The sequence below is a fragment of the Vicugna pacos genome, chromosome X, assembly GCF_048564905.1.
Source record: "Vicugna pacos chromosome X, VicPac4, whole genome shotgun sequence".
Classification (NCBI taxonomy): Eukaryota; Metazoa; Chordata; class Mammalia; order Artiodactyla; family Camelidae; genus Vicugna; species Vicugna pacos.
Window position 1 is genome coordinate 104,623,886 of NC_133023.1, and position 19,240 is coordinate 104,643,125.

The window sequence follows — 19,240 nt, forward strand, 5'->3', positions numbered from 1 at the left end:
GTCTGTCTGAGACTCGGATGCGGAAGTCAGGACAAACCACGTGGGCCTGTCCTCCCCTCGGGCCGCCGGACGGCTGAAAGCAAGGGCGCCTTTCTGTGGGGTGGCCACTTTTCTGGGTTCAGGGGCCCCTCCTTCCTCCTTCAGGGTCCTCACTTTGACTCAGGCGGCATGTAGCCTCCCCTTGGAACCCCCGAGGCCCCGCCCCTCATCCCAGGACCCCAGTCCCTCTGAGGCCCGGATGGCAGGAAATGCCGCCGGTGCTCACCCTGCCCCAAGGCCTCCAAGCCCCAACACCGTCCCGGGGTGCAGGAATCCTCCGTTCTCCCTCGGGGTCCTCACTTTCACTCAGGCGGCATGTAGCCTCCCCTTGGAACCCCCGAAGCCCCGCCCCTCATCCCAGGACCCCAGTCCCTCTGAGACCCGGATGTCAGGAAATGCTGCCTGACGTGATCCCGCACCATGACCTCCCAGGACCGACTGTGTTTTGGGGTCCAGGGTCCCTCACTGCTCGCTCGCGTTCTTCACCTTCACTCCCAGTGGAACGTGGGATTCTCTCCTCTGCAGATCTGAGGGTTCCCCGCCATCTCACACTAAGTCCCCGGTCTCTCTGAGACCAGGGAGCTGCAGTCACGACACAACACGTGGGCCTGTCCTGCCCTCGGGCCTCCGGACAGCTGCTAGCAAGGTTCCCTGTCTGTGGGATGGCCTCTTTTCCGGGTTCGGGGACCCCTCAGTTCTCCCTCAGGGTCATCACTTAGGCGCCATGTCGTCTAGCCTCTGGCCACCCGAGGCCCCGTCCCTCACCCCAGGACCCCAGTCCCTCGGAGACCCGGGTGTCAGGAAATGCCGCCGGTGGTCACCCTGCCCTGTGGCCTCCAAGGTCCAACACTGTCCCGGGGTGCAGGATCCCTGCGTTCTCCCTCGGGGTCCTCACCTTGACTCAGGCGGCATGTAGCCACCCCTTGGAACCCCCGAGGCCCCGCCCCTCATCCCAGGACCCCAGTCCCTCCGAGACCCGGATGTCAGGAAGTCAGGACCCCACGAGTACTCATCCCACCCTGGCCCTCCCAGGGCTGACAGCAGGGCCGGGGATCTTTGGGGCCCCTTCTGTCCTCCCTCAGCGTCCTCAGCTTCAGCCCTGGCCGGGTCCTGGGACGCCCCCTTGTTGACCCGAGCCCACACCCTCACACCAAGGCCCTCACTGCCCTGAGACCCCCAGAGGAGTCTGTGGACTCACATGAGGCCACCAGGCCCAGGGCTTCCCAGGACTGTGGACGCCAGGGGCTGAGATGGATTCCCCGGGGATCCTGCAGCCCTCCCTCTGCTCCTCACCTGGGCTCCAGGCTGGGCCTGGGCCTGGGCCTCTCCCTCTGCCCAACAGATTATGATCCCATTGTACTCCGACCCTCCACAGCCAGGACCCCCGAGAGGGAAGTGGGGATGAGGGGGTGGGGATCTGATCCTCGCAACCCAGCCTGGAGTCTCCCAGGGGAGACCGCAAAACCGTCCTGGATGCCTGCCCCCGCCCCCGCGTCCCCTCACACGGTTCTACCTTGACTCCTGGCAGCACTGGGCTCCTTCCCTGTGCAGACCTGAAGCCGGCCTCCCTCACCCAGGACCTCACCTCTCTCACCTCCCAAGGGTGGGGCATCAGTGCACGTGACATCCGGACCCAGTGCCCTGGAGTCTGCCAGGGCTGTCGGGGGCAGCTAGGGGTGCCGGAGGTGGATTCCCTGGGGTCCTCAGTCTCCTGTGTCCTCACCTTGACTCCTGACAGGATCTGGGAGCCACCCTCTGCCCTCCTGAGACTGCGTCTCTCAGACCTAGCCTCTGACTCCCCGAGTTCACTGAGGAGGTGGGGGCCGGGGACTGTTCAGCCTGACAGCCCCATCAGGGGGCCCCCAGGATTCCCACGCGGGGCCGGTTTGCATTCTTAGGGACCCTCTGTTGTGGGGTGGTTGGACCCCTCTGTCCTCATCCAGGAGGGTCCTCACCCATCCTCGCACACAAAGGCTGCAGTCCCCGCAAAGATGCTGGAGGGGACCTGCCTCCTGGTGACCTTGAAGGGGTAGAGAGCAACACACCTTCCCTCGGGGCCTCCTCGACCACCAACCTGACTTCGGAGACGGTCTGTTTGAAAGACTTACCTTTTCCTGAAGAGGCTGAGCAGTGGCAGGGGAGTTGCGGATCCCTTGCGTTGATGACTAGGTAATAGTACCTGTTCCAGAGCCGTGACTTTCACTTGTTAATTCTCATGCATAGTAAGAAGTACGTTTCTCATCTGCACCTACTGTGCGTGTATCTATGACACGTGTGTAGGCTGTGTGTGCTTATGTACGCGTACATCCACGCACCACCTGTGTATGCACTAACGCGTGTATCTGGATGCATGTTTATATTTTACGAGGGTTCGTATGTACGTGCAGACGGTATACATACTTAAGGTGTAAAACTGCTCCTGCTATAACCACGTGTGAATGGCTCTGGTACCGCCACCTTATTGTCCGTGTCTTCCTTACGTTCTGTTTAAGTGACGTGTTTTGCACAGGCCAGTCCTCACCCAGGTTTGATGTCAGGTGGGTATTAGCAGAGTCTCAGGAGGGAAATGCCTCAACTGACCCATCTTTCTTGCTGTCCCGGTAGAGCCCCAGGGCTGAGGCATGTGTGTCCGGGGCCCTGCCCCAGCTGTAGGCACGAAACCGCTCAGAAGCGGGAGATCTTTCCTCCTACCGGTCCTGCCATCTGCGTCTGTGCAGCCCACAGCCCCTCCCCCACTCCCTGCTGCCCCCGCCATCCCGCAACAGAGGAGTCAGCTCCCCACAGACAGCAGTCATCCCTTCGGGTGTCCTCATGTTATTTTAAAGCCTTTATTTTTATAGCACCTTTAGGTGCACAGAATAACAAAGAGAAGGTACAGGGATTTCCCATTTACTTCCCGCCCCCACACCTACATAGCCTGCCTCCTTATCAGCAACCCACCAGAGTCGTCCATGTGTCAGAATTGATGGACCTACGTTGTCACCTAGAAATTAGAGTTTCCCTTGGGGTTCACTCTTGCTGTTGCACATTCCCTGGGTTTTGGCAAACGTGTATGACATGCCCTCATCACTGGGGTATCATGCAGACTATTTCACGTCACTAACCACCCTCTGCTGTACAGCGCCTATTCATTCCTCTCCCCACAGCGCCTGCAAACACTCATCTTCTTAGCGTCTCCATCATTTTGCCTTCACAGAACGTCACATAGTTGAAATAATACCGTATGTTGCCTTTTCAGAATCACTCAGTTTGTAATTGCATCGAAGGTTCTTCATGTCTATTCCTTGCTTGATAACTCATTTCTTTTTTGCACTGGGCGACACTCCATTTCCTGCACATACCAAAGTGTATTTATTGACCGACGTAAGGACCTCTTGTTTGCATCTATAGTTTGGCAGTTCTAAGTAAAGCTGCTATAAACATCCATGTGTAGGTTTCTGTGCGGACACAAGTTTTCAACTTCTTTGGGTAAATACCCATATGGTTTCTGGATCATACGGTAAGAGTTTGTTTACTTTTATAAGAACCTGCCAAGCTGTTCCAATGTAGCTGTACCATCTTGTATTCCCACCAGCAATGAATGGGAGTTCCTGCTGCTCCAAATCCTCCCCAGCATTTGGTGTTGTCACTGTACCAGATTTTCCCAATTCCAGTACGTGTCTAGTTACGATGTGTGTGTGTGTGTGATCATCAAGTGACTCCTCACACCTGTTGATCACTAGGTATCAAGCTGGGAAAGGCACAGTCAAGCTAAAGATTTTGAGACTCCTGCCCAAAGCATCAGGAGGCAGCTTCAGTCACACTGTGTGTGCAAGATTTTGTCCTCTGGACATCATTCCTATTCCTCTTTCTAGGAGGAAAAGCAGAAGAGGCAACTGGAAAGCTCAGAGGAAAAGAATTTAGGATGGCTCTAGGTAACTCAGATTGGTTCCCACCTTGAGAGACCGTGTGTGAGCCCAAACGCTTCTGAAGCAACCACGTGGCGGGCACATCCTCCAAGTCGGAGCTGTGACCGTGAGAACTTGGAATGTGGCTCTGGGTGAGGAAACGTTTCCTCGGGGGGCCAGGGGAAAGGCCGACGGTGGAAACTTTCCCTGACACTCAGAGAGTCCCCAGAACACCCTCGCTCACAGAGCTCTGTGGTGGGCTGTGTGGATCAGGACGGAGCACCTGCAGAGGTCCTGATGCCTCCTCCCCAGGGCCAAGCCCCTCAGCACAGTCCATTCCCCTGTGCTGGTCCAGGGCCCCTGAGCGTCACCCATGCTGGGTCTAGAACAAGCTATGTCATGTCTAAGCACTTCTGGCACGCGAGGGGTCCCATTCTCAATAACAGAGCGGCGGTGAGAAGAGGAAACCCACCTGAGTCAGTGGACCGGGAGATACACACTGGTTCAGAAGCCTCACACTGTGGGGAAGGCACATCGTACACGCACAGTGACAACAGCTGCATCTACTGTCCACGTCCTTGGCCCAGACATTGTAGGGACAGGTCACACCGTGTGTAAACGCGCACCAGTGCTTTCAACGGGTACGATCACTATGCCCGTTTGACGGGCAGAAATCGAGGCACAGACGGTTTCCACGACTGGCTCGGCTTAGCGGCCGCAGGACACACATTCAGTCTGAGCTTTGTGTGTGTCGAAAGCCCTGTGCCCCACTGGTCTGAGCCGACTCGCCAACACTCACGGGGGCCCCAGCTGTCCTGCACGCTGTCCTACCAGCTGGTGCCTCATGCCACGTAGCTGAGAACACAGGGAAGCCAGGCATCGGTGCTCAGGAGAGCCTGACACCGGATTCTGCCCACGTGGCCTGTCCCAGCCCCGCGGGATCACCATCCATCCTGAAATGGAGACGGGGCCCCAGGAGGCGGGTCTGGGTCTAGGACAGAGGGTGTGAGGATGGAGAAGGCTCCTGGACGTGGGGGTAAAGGCTCGGCCCTCTGAAGTCTGCTCTTGTGTTCAGGCTGGGGCCCTGCTCCCACTTCCTCCTGCCCACTCTGCTCGGCTTCTCTCCCAGCCGACTGGGGGGCCCACGTTCTCCTGCAGGCTCACTGCCCTGGGCAGATGGGGTGTCAGGCAGGCGGCAGGCCTGTAGTTCAAAGCATGGTGCCCTCGGGTCCGGTGGGCTCTCAGGGCTCCCGCAAGGGGACGGGGATCCGCGCCTCAGGGCCCAGGGCAGGCACCTGTGTCTGGGAACTGCCCAGGTTTCCACATGGGGCACACGTGGCATGTTTGGTCCATGTGTGTGGTGTGTGGATGTACGTGTACATAAGCACATACAGTCTAGACATGATATAGATACACGCACAGTAGCTGCAGATGAAAAATGTAGTTCTTACTATGGATGAGAATTAACAAGTGAAAATCACGGCTCTGGAACACGTACCATTATCCAGTCATCAACCCAAGGGATCCGCAACTCCCCTGCCACTGCTCAGCCTCTTCAGGAAAAGGTAAGTCTTTCGAATAGACCGTCTACGAAGTCAGGCTAGTTGTCGGGGAGCCCGCGAGGGAAGGTGTGTTGCTCTCTGCCCCTTCACGGTCACCAGGAGGCAGGTCCCCTCCAGCATCTTTGCTGGGACTGCAGCTTTTGTGTGCGAGGGTGGGTGAGGGCCCTCCGGGGTAAGGACAGAGGGGTCCAACCACCCCACAACACAGGGACCCTAAGAATGCAAATCGGCCCCGCGCCAGAATCCTGGGGACCCCCGGGCGGGGCTGTCAGGCTGATCATTCCCCGGCCCCCATTTCTTCAGTGAACTCGGGGAGTCAGAGGCTAGGTCTGAGAGACGCAGTCTCAGGAGGGTAGAGGGCGGCTCCCAAGTCCTGTCAGGAGGCAAGGTGAGGACACAGGAGACTGAGGCCCCCAGGGAATCCACCTCCGCCCCACCCCCGACAGCCCTCGGAAACCCCTGGGCTCGGGGTCCAGATGTGATGGGCACTGATGCCCCAACCTTGGGAGGTGAGTGAGGTGAGGGCCTGGGTGAGGGAGGCCGGCTTCAGGTTTGCTAGTGAAGGAGCCCAGCGCTGCCAGGAGTCAAGGTAGAACCGTGTGTGGGGACTCGGTTTGCAGGCATCCAGGTCGGTTCTGCGGTCACCCCTGGGAGACCCCAGGCAGGGTTGCAAGGATCAGATCCCCACCCCCTCATCCCTGCTTCCCTCTCTGGTGTCCTGGCTCTGGAGGGTCTGAGTCCAAGGGGACCAAGCTCAGGTGGGCAGAGGGAGGTGTCCAGGCCCAGCCAGGAGTCCAGGTGAGGAGCAGAGGGAGGGCTGAGGGAACCCATGGAATCCATCTCAGCCCCTGGCGTCCACAGTCCTGGGAAGCCCTGGGCCTGGTGGCCTCATGTGAGTCCAGAGACTCCCCTGGGGGGTCTCAGGGCAGTGAGGGCCTTGGTGTGAGGGTGTGGGCTCGGGTCAACAAGGGGGCGTCCCAGGACCTGATGGGGCTCAAGCTGAGGTCGCTGAGGGAGGACAGAAGGGGCCCCACAGATCCCCGCCCCTGCTGTCAGCCCTGGGAGGGCCTGGGTGGGATGAGCACTCGTGGGGTCCTGACTTCCTGACATCCGGGTCTCGGAAGGACGGGGGTCCTGGGATGAGGGGCGGGGCCTCGGGTGGCCAGAGGGGAGATCACATGCCGCCTGAGTCAAGGTGAGGACCCCGAGGGAGAACGGAGGGATCCTGCACCCCGGGACAGTGTTGCACCTTGGAGGCCACAGGGCAGGGTGAGCACCGGCGGCATTTCCTGACATCCGGGTCTCAGAGGGACTGCGGACCTGGTTTGAGGGGCGGGGCCTCGGGTGGGCTGAAGGGAGGCTCCATGCCGCCTGAGTGAATCTGAGGACCTTGAGGGAGGATCTAGGAGACTCTGGACTCCAGAATAGAGGGGACCCCAAGCTATCTACCCCTGCAGTCAGCCCTGGTAGGCCCTGTGCTGATGAGCACATGGCAGCGTGCCCTGACTTCCGCATCCGGGTCTCAGACGGAGTCGGGATGTAGTACAAGGAGGGGGAGCTCAAGGGGGCAGAGTGGAGAATCCCAGTTCCTGCCGGGCGTCAAGGTGAGGACCCTGAGGGAGGCCTGAGGGGACCAGAGACCCCAGCACAGAGTCGGTCCCGGGAGGTCATGGGGCCGGATCACCTCAGGCAGCATTTCCTGACATCCGGGTCTCAGAGGGACTGCGGACCTGGTTTGAGGGGCGGGGCCTCGGGTGGGCTGAGGAGAGAATCCCAGTTCCTGCCGGGCGCCGAGGTGAGGACCCTGAGGAAGGACTGGGGACACCCTGGACTCCAGAATTGAGGGGACCCCAAGATATCTACCCCGGCAGTCAGCCCTCGGAGGCCTCAGGCCGGACGAGCCCACGGCAGCGTGCCGGGACTTCCGCATCCGGGCCTCGGAGGGACTGGGGCGCTGCTGTGGGGAGCGAAGCCTCAGCTTGGGAAACGCAGGGCGGAGGGCCTGTCAGGACAGTGAGCAAGGACTGTGAGGGAGGACTGCGGGACCCTGGACCCCAGTACAGAGTCGTTCCTGGGAGATCATAGGGTGGCATGACCACAGGCACATTTCCTGACATCCGCGTCTCAGAGGGAATGGGGCCCAGGTTTGAGGGGCGGGGCCTCAGATGGGCTGAGGTGGGAATCCCCGTTCCTGCCTGGCGTCACGGTGAGGATCCTGAGGGAGGACTGAGGGAACCAGAGACCCCAGATCAGTGGGGACCCGCCGAACCGATCCTGCCCCTGCTTTTATCCCTGGGAGGCCCCAGGGCGAGATGAGCACACGTTGCTCTTTGGTGTCTCGACTTCCCCATCCGGGTCTCAGAGAGACTGGGGCCTTAATATAAGGAGGGGGGACCTCAGGTATGCAGAGCAGGGTATCCCCGGTCCCCCTGGTAGTCAAGGTGAGGACCCTGAGGGAGGACCAAGAGACCCTGCACCCCGGAACAGAGTCGGCCATGGGGGGCTATAGGGCAGGATGACCAAAGGCAGCATTTCCTGACATCCCGGTCTCAGAGGGACAGGGCTCCTGGTATGAGGGGCGGGGCGTCAGATGGGCAGAGGACAGAATCCTAAATTACCAGGGGGCAATGTGAGGACCGTGAGGGAGCCTTTGCCCTTGTGCTGGGTCTTGGAGGCCCCAGAGCAGGGTGACCAGGTGAGATGTTTTCTGACCTCTTACTCAGAGGTCCTTGGGAGGTGAAGTCCCTGGTCTGAGGAGTGTGGCTCAGATGTGCAGAGGGTGGTCTCCCCGGAACCCCCAGTAGGACTGGGCAGACCCCCTCCCCAGGTAGAGGGGGCCTCAACAGAAACTTGCTCCTCTGGTCCTTCCTGGGAGGCCCGGGTGTAAGTCAGGAGGCATCACCTCCCCACTTTATCCTCAAACTCAGTGCGATGGTGGTGTCGGCCTGCAGGGGACAACCTCATGTTAGCGGAGGGGAGGTTCCAGGACTTGCTGGGCGTAAATGTGAATGTCTTGATACTGAGAGTAGAGAGCGAGCCCACAGAATCCGGCCCTGCCCCCTGTCATCCCTGAAGTCCCTGGGCAGGAGTGGCCAATGGTGCTGCCCCCTCACCTCTGCCCCAGGCTCTCAGGGAATTCAGACCTAGTTCTGAGGTTGGCAGAAGGAGCCACAACCGGTCAGCAGCAGAAGGACTCACAGGATGTGCCAGGGCTCAGGAAAAGGACCCTTTGGGTGGATGCAGGGCATGAGGAGACCCTCACCCCAAAAGAGATGGGAACTTACAGTGTCCGGCTTGAGCTGTTTCAGCCCTAGGAGTCCCCAGTCAGGTCTGGCCGGATGGGGCCTGCCATCACTTCCGTCACGTGGTTGGGGGTGGGGTATCTCAGGGTGTGAGGACCTTGGTCTGAGGGGAAGCATCAGGCCAGCAGAGGGAGCGGTCCTAGGATATCCCACGTGTCAAGGCAAGGACTCTCCGTGAGGACCAAATGTACCCCGCCATCTCAGGAGAGGAAGGACCCCACCGGGTCCAGCTGACCCGTGTTCCCAGCCCTGGAAGGAACAGTCAGTGGTGGCCCTAAGTGCCGTGCTCACTTCCATCCTGGGTGGGAAGGTGGGAGTCTTCAGGGAGTTGAGGTCTGGGTCTGACGGGCAGATGTCAACTCGTCATCCCAGGTGGGGGCAGGGGGGAAGAGCAGGCCCTGGCGGGAGTGAGATGCATGGCCTCCAGGCACTGAGGGCACCTCCGCCCAGGGCAGAGGGGCCGATCCCCGCTGCCAGTGCTTCTGGTTTTTTCGGGGGGCTGGGGGTGGATGTTGTGTAAATGGATCCTGGGACCAGTTTCCACGTAGGGGAGAGGTTCCCCGGACCAACAACAGTTCTCAGACAGCAGCAGAGTGTTCAAGAATTCAACTGCGTTCTGACACCGTCTAGCCAGAGATGGCATCAGACCCTCTGGTTCAGGCTCAGTCCTCCAAGACTGCCCTCCCCCCACCACTTCAGAAGCCCACCGCAAGGCAAGGTTCTTCCCTGTGCTGCTAAATGGCCAGCTGTAGGTTGGGGATTCCAACTCCCTCCTCCTTGGGTTTCCACCGCTGGTGACAAGTCGAGGCTGTTACTTGTCCTTCTGAAAGACGTGTCCTTCTGAAAGACCTCCAGAGGTTGCCACGCCCTCCTCCTCAGGTTTGGTTGATTTGCTAGAGTGGCTCACAGGTCTCTGACAAACGTATTACTTCCTAGATCACCAGCTGAACATAAAGGGCATGAGTCACGAAGAGCCAGATGGAAGAGGTGCTAGGGCCAAGGTGTGCGGGAGCGGGGCCGACTTCCCCGCTCTCTCAGACAGTGCCACTTGCCCCAGCTCTCTACCTGCTCACCAACCCAGAAGCTCTCCAAACCCATCCTCTTGGGGTTTGACGGAGGCTTCATTACATAAGCACGATTGGTTAAACCATTGGCCATTGGCAATTGAACTCAAATCTCCAGCCTTTCTCCCCTCCCTGGTGGTGCTGGGGAGGGGCCAAAAGATCCAAACTTTTAATCACATGATTGGCTCTTCTGGCAACCAGCCCCATTTTAGGTGCTTTGCAAACACATCTCATTGACATGAAAAACAAAAACAGCACATTCATCACTCTCAACACTGAGGACATCCCAAGGGCTTTGGGAGCTGTGAACAAGGAACTGTGCACAGAAACCAAAGTCAATGACCAGAGGTATCCTTGTCCTGAATCACAGCAGGGAAGGGGCCTCCTCTCCTTTCTCTCCCGGCTTTCAGGGAGGTGAGGACCTTGGTGTGAGAGGACGGGTCAGATCCTATCTGAAGGAACCACGCCTTGGCGACAGAGAGAAGAGTCCCGGGTCCTCCCAGGAGTCAAGGTGAGGGCCCGAGGGAAGGGTGAGGGGACCCGCACGCCCACAACAAAGATGGGACACCAAAGTAAACCTCGTTCAGCCCTAGAAACCCTGGGAAGGTCGATAAGCTTGTCCTCCCACAAGGCCACTGGGTCCCCACCTGTCACCGCTGCCCAGACTCCTGTCAGCTGCCAACACCTGTCATTATGTCCCTGGTTCAGATGAGTGAGCTCCGCCAGGCTGTGGAAGACCTTCAGGACCCAAGAGACGCCCAGGGCCTGGTGGATGTGCAGCAGCTGGAGGCTGAGCAGGAGGGGGCCGCATCCCCCCGGTACCCCTGCTCCTCCTCAGTCTCCTCTTCCTACTCTGCCGGTGCCGAGTCCCTGCGCCAAGGTGCAGAGCTTTCAATGATGGCTGACCTGGTGAGCTTCCTGCTCCTCAAGTATCACCGGAAGCAGCCGACCACCAGGGCAGAAATGCTGAGTATCCTCAGAGAATACCAGGACCACTTCCCTGCGGTCTTCAGCCAGGCCTCTGAGTGCATGCAGCTGGTCTTTGGGGTGGATGTGAAGGAGGTGGACCCCAAGGAGCACTTGTACATCCTGGTCCCCACCCTGGGCCTCACCTGTGATGGGATGCAGGGTGGTGAGCAGAGCATGCCCAAGAACGGCCTCCTGGTGATACTTCTGGGTGTCATCGTCCTGGGGGGAGGGGGGGTGCCTGAGGAAGAGGTGTGGGGAGCACTCGGTGTCATGGGGGTGTATCCTGGGAGGGAGCACTTCATCTACGGGGAGCCCAGGGAGCTGATCACCAAAGCGTGGGTGCAGGAGGGGTACCTGGAGTACCGGCAGGTGGCCAACAGCGATCCCGCTCGCCACGAGTTCCTGTGGGGGCCCCGGGCCCACGCGGAGACCAGCAAGCTGCAAGTCCTGGAGCATTTGTTTAGACTCAACAGTGAGGGTCCCATTTCCTTCCCGTCCCTGTCTGAGGAGGCCGTGAGCAATGAGGAAGAGGGGGCCTGAGCCAGACTTGCAGCCGCGCTCCTTCCAGGCCCCTGTCCAGCAGCTTCTCCTGCCGGGCAGGAAGGGAGCCCATCCTTCACTCTGTGTTTGCAGAGCGAGCAGTCAGCCTTGGAAGGAGTGAGGGCCCGGGCCAGCTCGGGGGGCACGGCGTACAGCATCTCTGGGCTCCTCCCGTCCTTTACGGTGACATGGAAATTGATCTTTGTTTCCTGTAGGTGTTTTTCAGTGCTGTTCCTATTAATAGAAGATTTAATAAGCTTCAGTATCTAACTTTGTGAATGACAGTGATCACAACGAGTGTATGCTTATCCAGTTCAAACACAACAGTTTTCCTCTTCTGTAAAGGAGACTGAAATCTCTCTCTCTCTCCCTCTCTCTTTTTTTTTTTTTGGTCATCCTGGATGACATAATATGGAATTGCAATTAGAATTGTTTGGGAAATGTGAGAGTAATTAGCAATGATACAGATGAGGGAAGATTTAGAACAATAAAAGTAAAAATAATTAACTTGCTTCTTACCCCTTCTTGTTTGTCATTTTATACGTGTAATATCCCTATGTTTAATTGGGTTTCCATGGGTTATTTAAGAAAGTAGGAGAAAATCAGTGTGAATCAACAGGATCCCTGCTCACCATCTCACTTCATCCGCACACATTCACCGAGCCTCTGCTGTCCGGAGGGCTCTGTGTTAGTGGGGACACTAGGAAAAGCAAGACACACCCCACACCTAGAAGGACAGGCTAGGAGCCCAGTCACATCAGGAAGATGGTGACATGTCCCTGAAGTCCCACAGAACAAGGGAAAGAAGCGGCGAGGCGGAGGGGGTCCGGGAGAGAGCACCCAATTGCAAGTGCGCAGAGCCAGGGCAGGTGGGGGCTTTGGGAAGCTGGGCTTCCTTCTGTGGGAGGTGACGGCGGCCAGACTTGAAGAAGGCGTGTTTTGGGTTTGAGAAGCCACAGTTCGGATGGAAGGGCGGCTGGGAGGGGGCAAAGGTTGTTCCTTGACTCCCTTCCTAGGAGCTCGGTGTTGAGTCCAGCTGGGAACCCTCCCCCACCCCTCAGTGTAACCTAGCCTCTAATCGGGAGAATTTACTTAGTTTCATTTAGGAGACATGCTTTTTGGCTGATTAGCTCTTCCACATCCTACTGAGCTGCGTGTTCTCTAACATGACCTGGATAACAAACCAACCAGCCAAGTGCCAGAGGAGGGAGAGGGAGGGTCTGGGGCCAAAGAAAATCAGAAGCACCTGCCAATCATCGCGGTTCCAACAGGCAGCGCGCCCCGCGCGAGGTGCTTGGCGCACATCACACGCACCCCTGCAGTCCTGCGGGACGGGCCTCCTCACACCCGCCCACTGCACAGATGAAGACCCTGAGGTCGTGGGGCTCGGGAACCTTCCCAGGATCACGTGCTAGTAAGTGACGGGGTGGGGCCGAGACCCCTGGTCTGAATTCATCTAGAGCCCACGCTGCGCCCACCCATCGCAGCCTGCGGCCCACCTCCTGACCCAGAGTCCACTTCTCTCCTCAGTGTCCTCGTGGTGTCTGTCGGGTGACAGAAAGTAGGATCCTGAGGCCCAGGTAGTAAAAGCTGGACCAAGAAAGGAAGGTGACTGTGACAGTCAAAGCCAGGGTGAGGACTGTCTGCGGTTTCTTGAGAGCTGACCCTGCCAGGTGGTGGCACTGCTGTCCAGTCCCAGCCCTTATCCCACACGACAGCACCCTGCCCTGGTCCCCTCCTTCCCCGGGGCCCTCTTGGCCAACTCGAACCTGACCTGCTGCCTTGGTCATCACAGGGGGTGGGGGTGTGGAGAGAAAGACAGAGACAGAGAGAGACAGAGACAGAGGCAGAGGCAGAGACAGAGAGAGACAGAGACAGAGAGACAGTCACAGAGACAGACACAGCGACAGAGCGAGAGCCAGAGCGCGAGACCGGGCTTGAGACTGGGATTGGGATTGTGGTTGACTGGGTCTTGAAGGCCACATTTCTTATGGGATAACATCCCTAACGTAGACTTTTCAGAAGCTGCAGAAAAGTTAACACTAGGGAACATCCTGACACCGTCTCCCTGTCCCCAGTGGGGGAGGGGAGCGGCCGTAACAGAGCTTGCCTGGGGCTCCTTTGGAAAGTGCATTGCACCCGACGGCCCCTGTGCCATTTGAGCTTCTAAGGATGGCTTTCCCGGGTCTCCTTGGCCTTGGACAACTACGAAATGAGTCATCACTGGACAAGGAAGACTCCCCTTTGCTGCTGTCCCTGTGGGGTGCAGGTGGCTTCCGGGCAGACACAAGGCCCCCAGTCTGGGCTGAGGCCGTGGGCTCGGGCGTCCGCAGTGGACCACAGGCCGGCTCTACTTCTCCGTCAGGCGGATCCTAGGCCCACGACTCCACCTTCCCCGGCCCGGGCCGGGCCTTCCCTGCCACCTGCCCCGGGTCAGACGGGAAGAGTCCACGGCGCTGCGCCGCAGAGCGCTCAGCACCGCCAAGGGACGGCAGGCGCCCTCCGACCTGCTCGAACTGTCGCAGTGACCGTGCACAGCTGCTTTCAAGGACACTGAAGCCAGCTCCTGGGCGACATACAAATTTGTTCGTTCCAAGATACGCTGGGGACCACGTTCACGTCCTGTCCTAGTCTGCTGTCCTCAAGGACCTCTTTCCGGGTCTGGAGGGGGAGGCAGATACACCCAAGCTCTCAGGGAGACAGGAGCACCCCACCTTGGGACTGGACATGCAAGGCGGGCTGTGGGAGCCTTGGGAGGGAGCCTGGGACCACAGGAAGACCCGACTGCCGAGGTGGCCTTGAAGCCGGGCCGGCCTTGAAGCCGGGCCCCAACATGCAGAGCGGCCTGTGGATAGAGACGGGCATTGCCACCCGACGAGGCAGCTTGAGGACATGCCCAGACAGGGGAGTTCTTGGCGGGTCCCAGAGCAGCCGGGGACTGGGTGCGGGTCTGGCCCAGGGCCCATGGACGGTGACGGAGAGCGGTTGGGGGTCCTCTGGGCTGGCGGACACCGGGGGCTAAGGCAGGCGCAGCGGCCGGCGGGCCAGGCTGGGAAAGGCAGGCCTTGGACGTCGTGAGGGCTGGTATCTGAGTAACAGGTGTCCTGAGCCATGGCTGAGAGCGACCCCTGGGGCGCGACACAAAGCCACGGCCCAGCCGGCCCGGGGCGGGGGCGGGGGCGGGGAGGGCAGGGGTGCGTGGGATGGAGGGAGGCAGACCTGTGAGGGGGCAGGCCCACCAGACCCAGGGTGTGAGGGAGGGCTGGAAGGAGCGGGCGGCAGGCGAGGCCACAGGGCTGGGATCGGCCCGCCGATGTCCCAGCCTTTGGGCCCCCTCCTGAGACGCCCCCGTGGCCTCCACTGAAGTTCGAACTCTAAGGACACGTCCCTGCAGGAGGGAGTGACCCGAACAAGTGCTCTGTAAACCTGTTTAGAGGCACAAAGACCTGCGCCCAAGCTCCAGTCTCGGCCTAGGAGCTCCACGAAGGCCGACAGCCCTCAGACTCGAAGGCCCCTTGGGAGAATCTCTTTCGAACCCCTTGCCCTCCCCTTCTGGAACAGGGAGTGGCCCTCAGAGAGGACAGACGCCTCTCCTTAGCGGCAGAGCTGGGATGAGGACCTAGGAGCCCGGCAGACGGGCCTTTCCAGGTCCCATTCTCTCTCCCTGTGCAGTGACTATGAAGAACAGTCACCACAGCGGCTACAGAACACGTGTCCCCCCAGACCGCTGTCCTGTCTGTCCTGCCATCTGTGGTGAAGACGGCTCTCGGGCTGGACTTGTCCCATCCCACACCCAGAGCCTCATCTATTTTCAGTCACACGTGGACGGGCTTTCCGTTGGTCACGTCTAGCTCAACAAGTAGGAACTGTCCTTGGCAGTGAGTCTGTAGAGTAGGCCCCTTGAAAAGTACCGGACCCAGAGCAGGCAAAATTATTCAGTGTACCTGCCACCGAGGTGACGGCGGGACGGGGACCCAGGGCTGGGGGCGGGGCTGGCTCGGGGAAGGCGAGCAGGGCAGGCCTGGGAGCAGACCAGGGAAATGCTTGCTCTCAACAGATCAGAATACATGCTGAACCCCCAGATCAAGGACTGCAAAGGGGAAGAAGCAGGGCAGAGCCGAGTTGGAAGCGGAAGGCCAGCAATCTGGCAGGGCAGGAGCCTAACCCCCCCAGTGACAGGGAAGAGGGAAGAGGGCCTTAGAGCAGCCTCAGGGGAGGCTGAATCCGAGGTCTGAGGGAGGTGTTCTGACGCGGACTAAGGCAGGTGTTCTGAAAGTGAGTGCTCTCGGGCCACGAGGAGTTTCTATGGCAAGAAATGGGCACTAAAGAGGATCCCATGTGCTCTGGAGAGGGGTGGGGCTGCGGACAGCAGAGCTCAAAAGGAGGCTCCAAAGCACAGGGGAGGATGCGGCCATCCGCTCACGCGGCACGGGGGGAACCCTATGTGCCAGGTGCTTTGGTGACACTGAAGTGGGACGTGGGGAGTGCCCCCACACGCTCCCACACAGCCCCACTCTGGGGACAGCTCGACCCAGGGGCAGGAGAACGGGACACTTCCTTATGGCCCATCAGAGCTGGACCGACCAGCCAGCAGGAGCAGCTGGAAGAGACCAAGGCAGGAGCTGTTGGGAGGGTGGCGGGCGCTGCCAGCCAGCCCGGGCCAACCAGCCCACTCGGACCACCACTTCCGGGAGGTGCAGTCGCCCGGGGCCCATCTCACCCCTGCCGCCTTGGTGGCAGCCAAGCCAGGGCCAGCCAGGGCCAGCCAGGGCCTGGCCCTTGAACAAATCGGAGGCTGGCAACAGGCCTCCCCAACCTTTGGGGATGGAAAAAGGATCATGTCTCTCCGCCCACTCAGGGCCTGGCCCCTGGGAGAAAGGTGCCTGGCAGCAGATGGGAGCCTTTCGCCGGGACCTTGAACATACCTTCCTACACTTCTGGAAAACAGAGAAGCTGGGGGCTCTGTACCCCTCCCCTCCCCTCCCCTCGGCCAGGGCTCCCTGTCCAGACCAACTCTGGGACCTCACGTGACACATAAAGAGGACGATGACCAAAGTCGCTGGTTGCCCTGCTACCGAGATTCTAGAATTCTGCGGACACTATTTACTGGGCGTCCCTGCTCAGACTGAAGGCCCTTCTGCCCTGAGAGCTCAGTGATCTGGTCTCAGGGAGAGCATGTGCCTGGTCTAGACTAGCTGCATGGCGAGTCAGAGCCCCGACGAGGAATATACGGCCACGGTGGCCCCCGCAGCTGATGGAGAGCCCCCAGCGGGGGCCCCATCGGGTTCATCCCCGGATCCAAAGGTGGATTCGAGGGAGATTTTGGAGAAGCCCGGCGACCAGGCCGAGAGCCAAGATCCAGGCTCCCAAGACAACCAGCCACCACAGGACCCAAACCCAGGTCCCGCCAACGTGGACGGAACCCATGGTGTTCTTGGGCTCTCCTTCCCGAGAAAGCTCTGGATGATGGTGGAGGACGAGGCCTTCAAGTCCGTGCGCTGGAACGACAAGGGAGACATGCTGATCATCGAGGAAGACCTTTTCCAGCGGGAGGTTCTTCGCCGGCGCGGCGCAGACAGGATCTTTGAAACAGACAGCTTGAAGAGCTTCATCCGCCAACTGAACCTCTACGGGTTCAGGAAAATACACCTGCCCGGCACTCTGGGTCGCTCTCCGGGGAAGAAAAGGCTGATGGTAACGTAGACAGCCCTTCCGTCTCCCGAGTTCTCTGTTCCTGGAACAGCTTCCCAGTCCTGAGCGGATGAGTGATGTGCTGAACGGGGTTCATTCCCGAGGGGGACTTTTTTCCTGCGAGCCAGTACTGAATGAAGGCTGAGGCAGTCCGGCGTGTCATGTAAGGCTCGCCCCTTAGAGATGCCCTGCGGGTGTGACCGAAGACCCAGGGGCCACTTCACGTCAGGGAGCTAGAGTGACACCTCAGCCCAGGCACCACGTAGCTTTAGTGAGCGCACACTCCAGGGCGAAATAAACCTTGCCAGGAATTTAAAAAGACCTCTTCTCCACAGTCAAACAAGACCTTTATGATGGAGGTGGGCGGGGAGGAGTGAATATTTCCCCCGAAATGACGAGAATGATTCATGTCCTTTCAGATCTACCACAACTGCAACTTTCAGAGAGAGAAGCCCCTGCTGATCGAGAACATGTGGAGAAAAGGTGACCCGAGAGCAACTGCTCGGCCCGCTTCCAGCGCAACCACCCCAAAGAGAAAGAAGCAAGCCGCCCCACCTATGAGATGCACCCAGTTTTTCCATCAGAATGACTCCACCAAAGATGCCGACAGGAAGACCCAGAGGGAAGCCCCCCGTGCTCAGGTGCCCAGCGGCATCCGGGCCTTCATGCTCCCTGGCGTCCTGTCTGCCGGCCGGGTGGCCAGGTTGGTGGTAGTGCAGCGTCCCTCCAGCGAGCAGGGCGGCCCGAGTGGGGAGGGCACCTCCAGGAATGTCACGCTAGTGCCCCCGGCTACTGCCGGAAGGGACGGTGCAGGGGAGCTGCCCAGAAGCCCCCCCGTTTGCCCCGATCCCAGCTCGGTGGTGTCCACGTGCAACACGGGTTACTGCATGCTGCTCGCGGCCCTTCTGCTCATGGCCCCCAACCAGGAGGCCCGCGGCAGATGAAGAGCCCGAGGGCTCTTCAGATTACAAGTGTGCTCTCTGCGAACGGTTCAAGGACAACCCAAAGCCCTGAGCTCACAGACCACTAGAGACACACGAAGAGCACCGTCCTGTAACCATGAACATTTTGGGCTTTAATAAAGACAAGCAAAACTCCCCGGGGCTAAATAAAGAATCTGCGAGAACCGCGGGTCCGTGTTCTTTCTCGCGTTCGATTCCGCACACGTCTCACCAGATAAGCCCGCGGAGGCTGGAGACCCCGGCCGGGGGCAGGCTTTGGTCCCCATCGGCCTCTTTCATCTGAAGCTGTGGCATTTCGGACACCCGCCCAAGGAGGTGGGGAGCGAGCACTGAGGCGAGCCCAGGAAGGTCTGGTCCCCTGGGCCGGGCCTGCCCATCAGGGGACAGACAGCCTGGCTTCTGACCTCGGGGGTGTCTCCCCCCCACTACTCATGCATCCCGGAGCAGGAGGGTCTTCCTCCTGGGTCCCCCAAGGATGCCAGAAGTTTCTGACCAGCAGCTCAGCGTCTCCAGCTCCCGATCCAGGGCCCCCTCCCCCCACAGAGGCCCGCCGAAACGTAGGGCCACCCCCTCCACCAAGGGCTGAGAGCGCTGCAGCCTGGCTCCGAAGAGACGGGGGGTTGCAGTCAAATGCCTGGGGGGAAGCCCATCACCCTCGAAGGTAACAACCACTGGAATCCCTACTCTCAAGTGACCAAACCCCCCACAAATGTATAAAAGATCTCCCACCAGGCGAACACCAGCACTGCTCACTTCCATCAGGGCTGTAGTTAGGACCCTTTCTTGGCACGTGAAGCGGCCGTGCGGCACGTCTAACACACCGGCTCCGCGAGCCAAGGGACACTTTACAACAGGGCGAGAGTCATCTGCGAGGCAGACGGTGCTGTTTCTGAGTCCGATGTCCCCTGATGCCCCACTGGTCTGAGCCGACTCGCCAACACTCACGGGGGCCCCAGCTGTCCTGCACGCTGTCCTACCAGCTGGTGCCTCATGCCACGTAGCTGAGAACACAGGGAAGCCAGGCATCGGTGCTCAGGAGAGCCTGACACCGGATTCTGCCCACGTGGCCTGTCCCAGCCCCGCGGGATCACCATCCATCCTGAAATGGAGACGGGGCCCCAGGAGGCGGGTCTGGGTCTAGGACAGAGGGTGTGAGGATGGAGAAGGCTCCTGGACGTGGGGGTAAAGGCTCGGCCCTCTGAAGTCTGCTCTTGTGTTCAGGCT

The 19,240-nt window shown here is 59.6% G+C and overlaps 2 protein-coding genes across 6 annotated transcripts; both read left to right on the top strand.

Moving 5' to 3' along the window:
* Positions 1-6,662: 6,662 nt before the first annotated feature.
* LOC140692003 (melanoma-associated antigen 10-like) lies at positions 6,663-11,881 on the top strand. Of its 5 annotated transcripts, none has more exons than XM_072956629.1 (3): positions 6,663-6,757; positions 10,225-10,365; positions 10,563-11,881. In XM_072956629.1, the coding sequence occupies exon 3, from the start codon at positions 10,563-10,565 to the stop codon at positions 11,361-11,363; it is 801 nt and encodes a 266-aa protein (XP_072812730.1). In that variant the 5' UTR covers positions 6,663-6,757; positions 10,225-10,365; the 3' UTR covers positions 11,364-11,881. The 5 variants fall into 5 exon arrangements, with proteins under 5 accessions (XP_072812730.1, XP_072812729.1, XP_072812731.1 ...); XM_072956628.1 differs by lacking the exon at positions 6,663-6,757 and adding an exon at positions 6,848-7,092; XM_072956630.1 differs by lacking the exon at positions 6,663-6,757 and adding an exon at positions 6,848-7,092 and having other exon boundaries at positions 10,265-10,365.
* Positions 11,882-16,498: 4,617 nt separating this feature from the next.
* Positions 16,499-18,180, top strand: LOC140691895 (heat shock transcription factor, X-linked member 3-like). The gene is made up of 2 exons (XM_072956273.1): positions 16,499-17,057; positions 17,474-18,180. The coding sequence occupies exons 1-2, from the start codon at positions 16,563-16,565 to the stop codon at positions 17,996-17,998; spliced, it is 1,020 nt and encodes a 339-aa protein (XP_072812374.1). The 5' UTR covers positions 16,499-16,562; the 3' UTR covers positions 17,999-18,180.
* Positions 18,181-19,240: the final 1,060 nt, after the last annotated feature.

What these genes read in the sequence shown, in the direction of transcription:
- LOC140692003 (XM_072956629.1), top strand. Translation starts at nt 10,563, where the DNA reads ATGAGTGAGCTCCGCCAGGCTGTGGAAGACCTTCAGGACCCAAGAGAC.
- LOC140691895 (XM_072956273.1), top strand. Translation starts at nt 16,563, where the DNA reads ATGGCGAGTCAGAGCCCCGACGAGGAATATACGGCCACGGTGGCCCCC. An exon ending in CGGGGAAGAAAAGGCTGATG is followed by an intron (nt 17,058 to 17,473) that starts GTAACGTAGACA and finishes ATGTCCTTTCAG; the next exon opens with ATCTACCACAACTGCAACTT.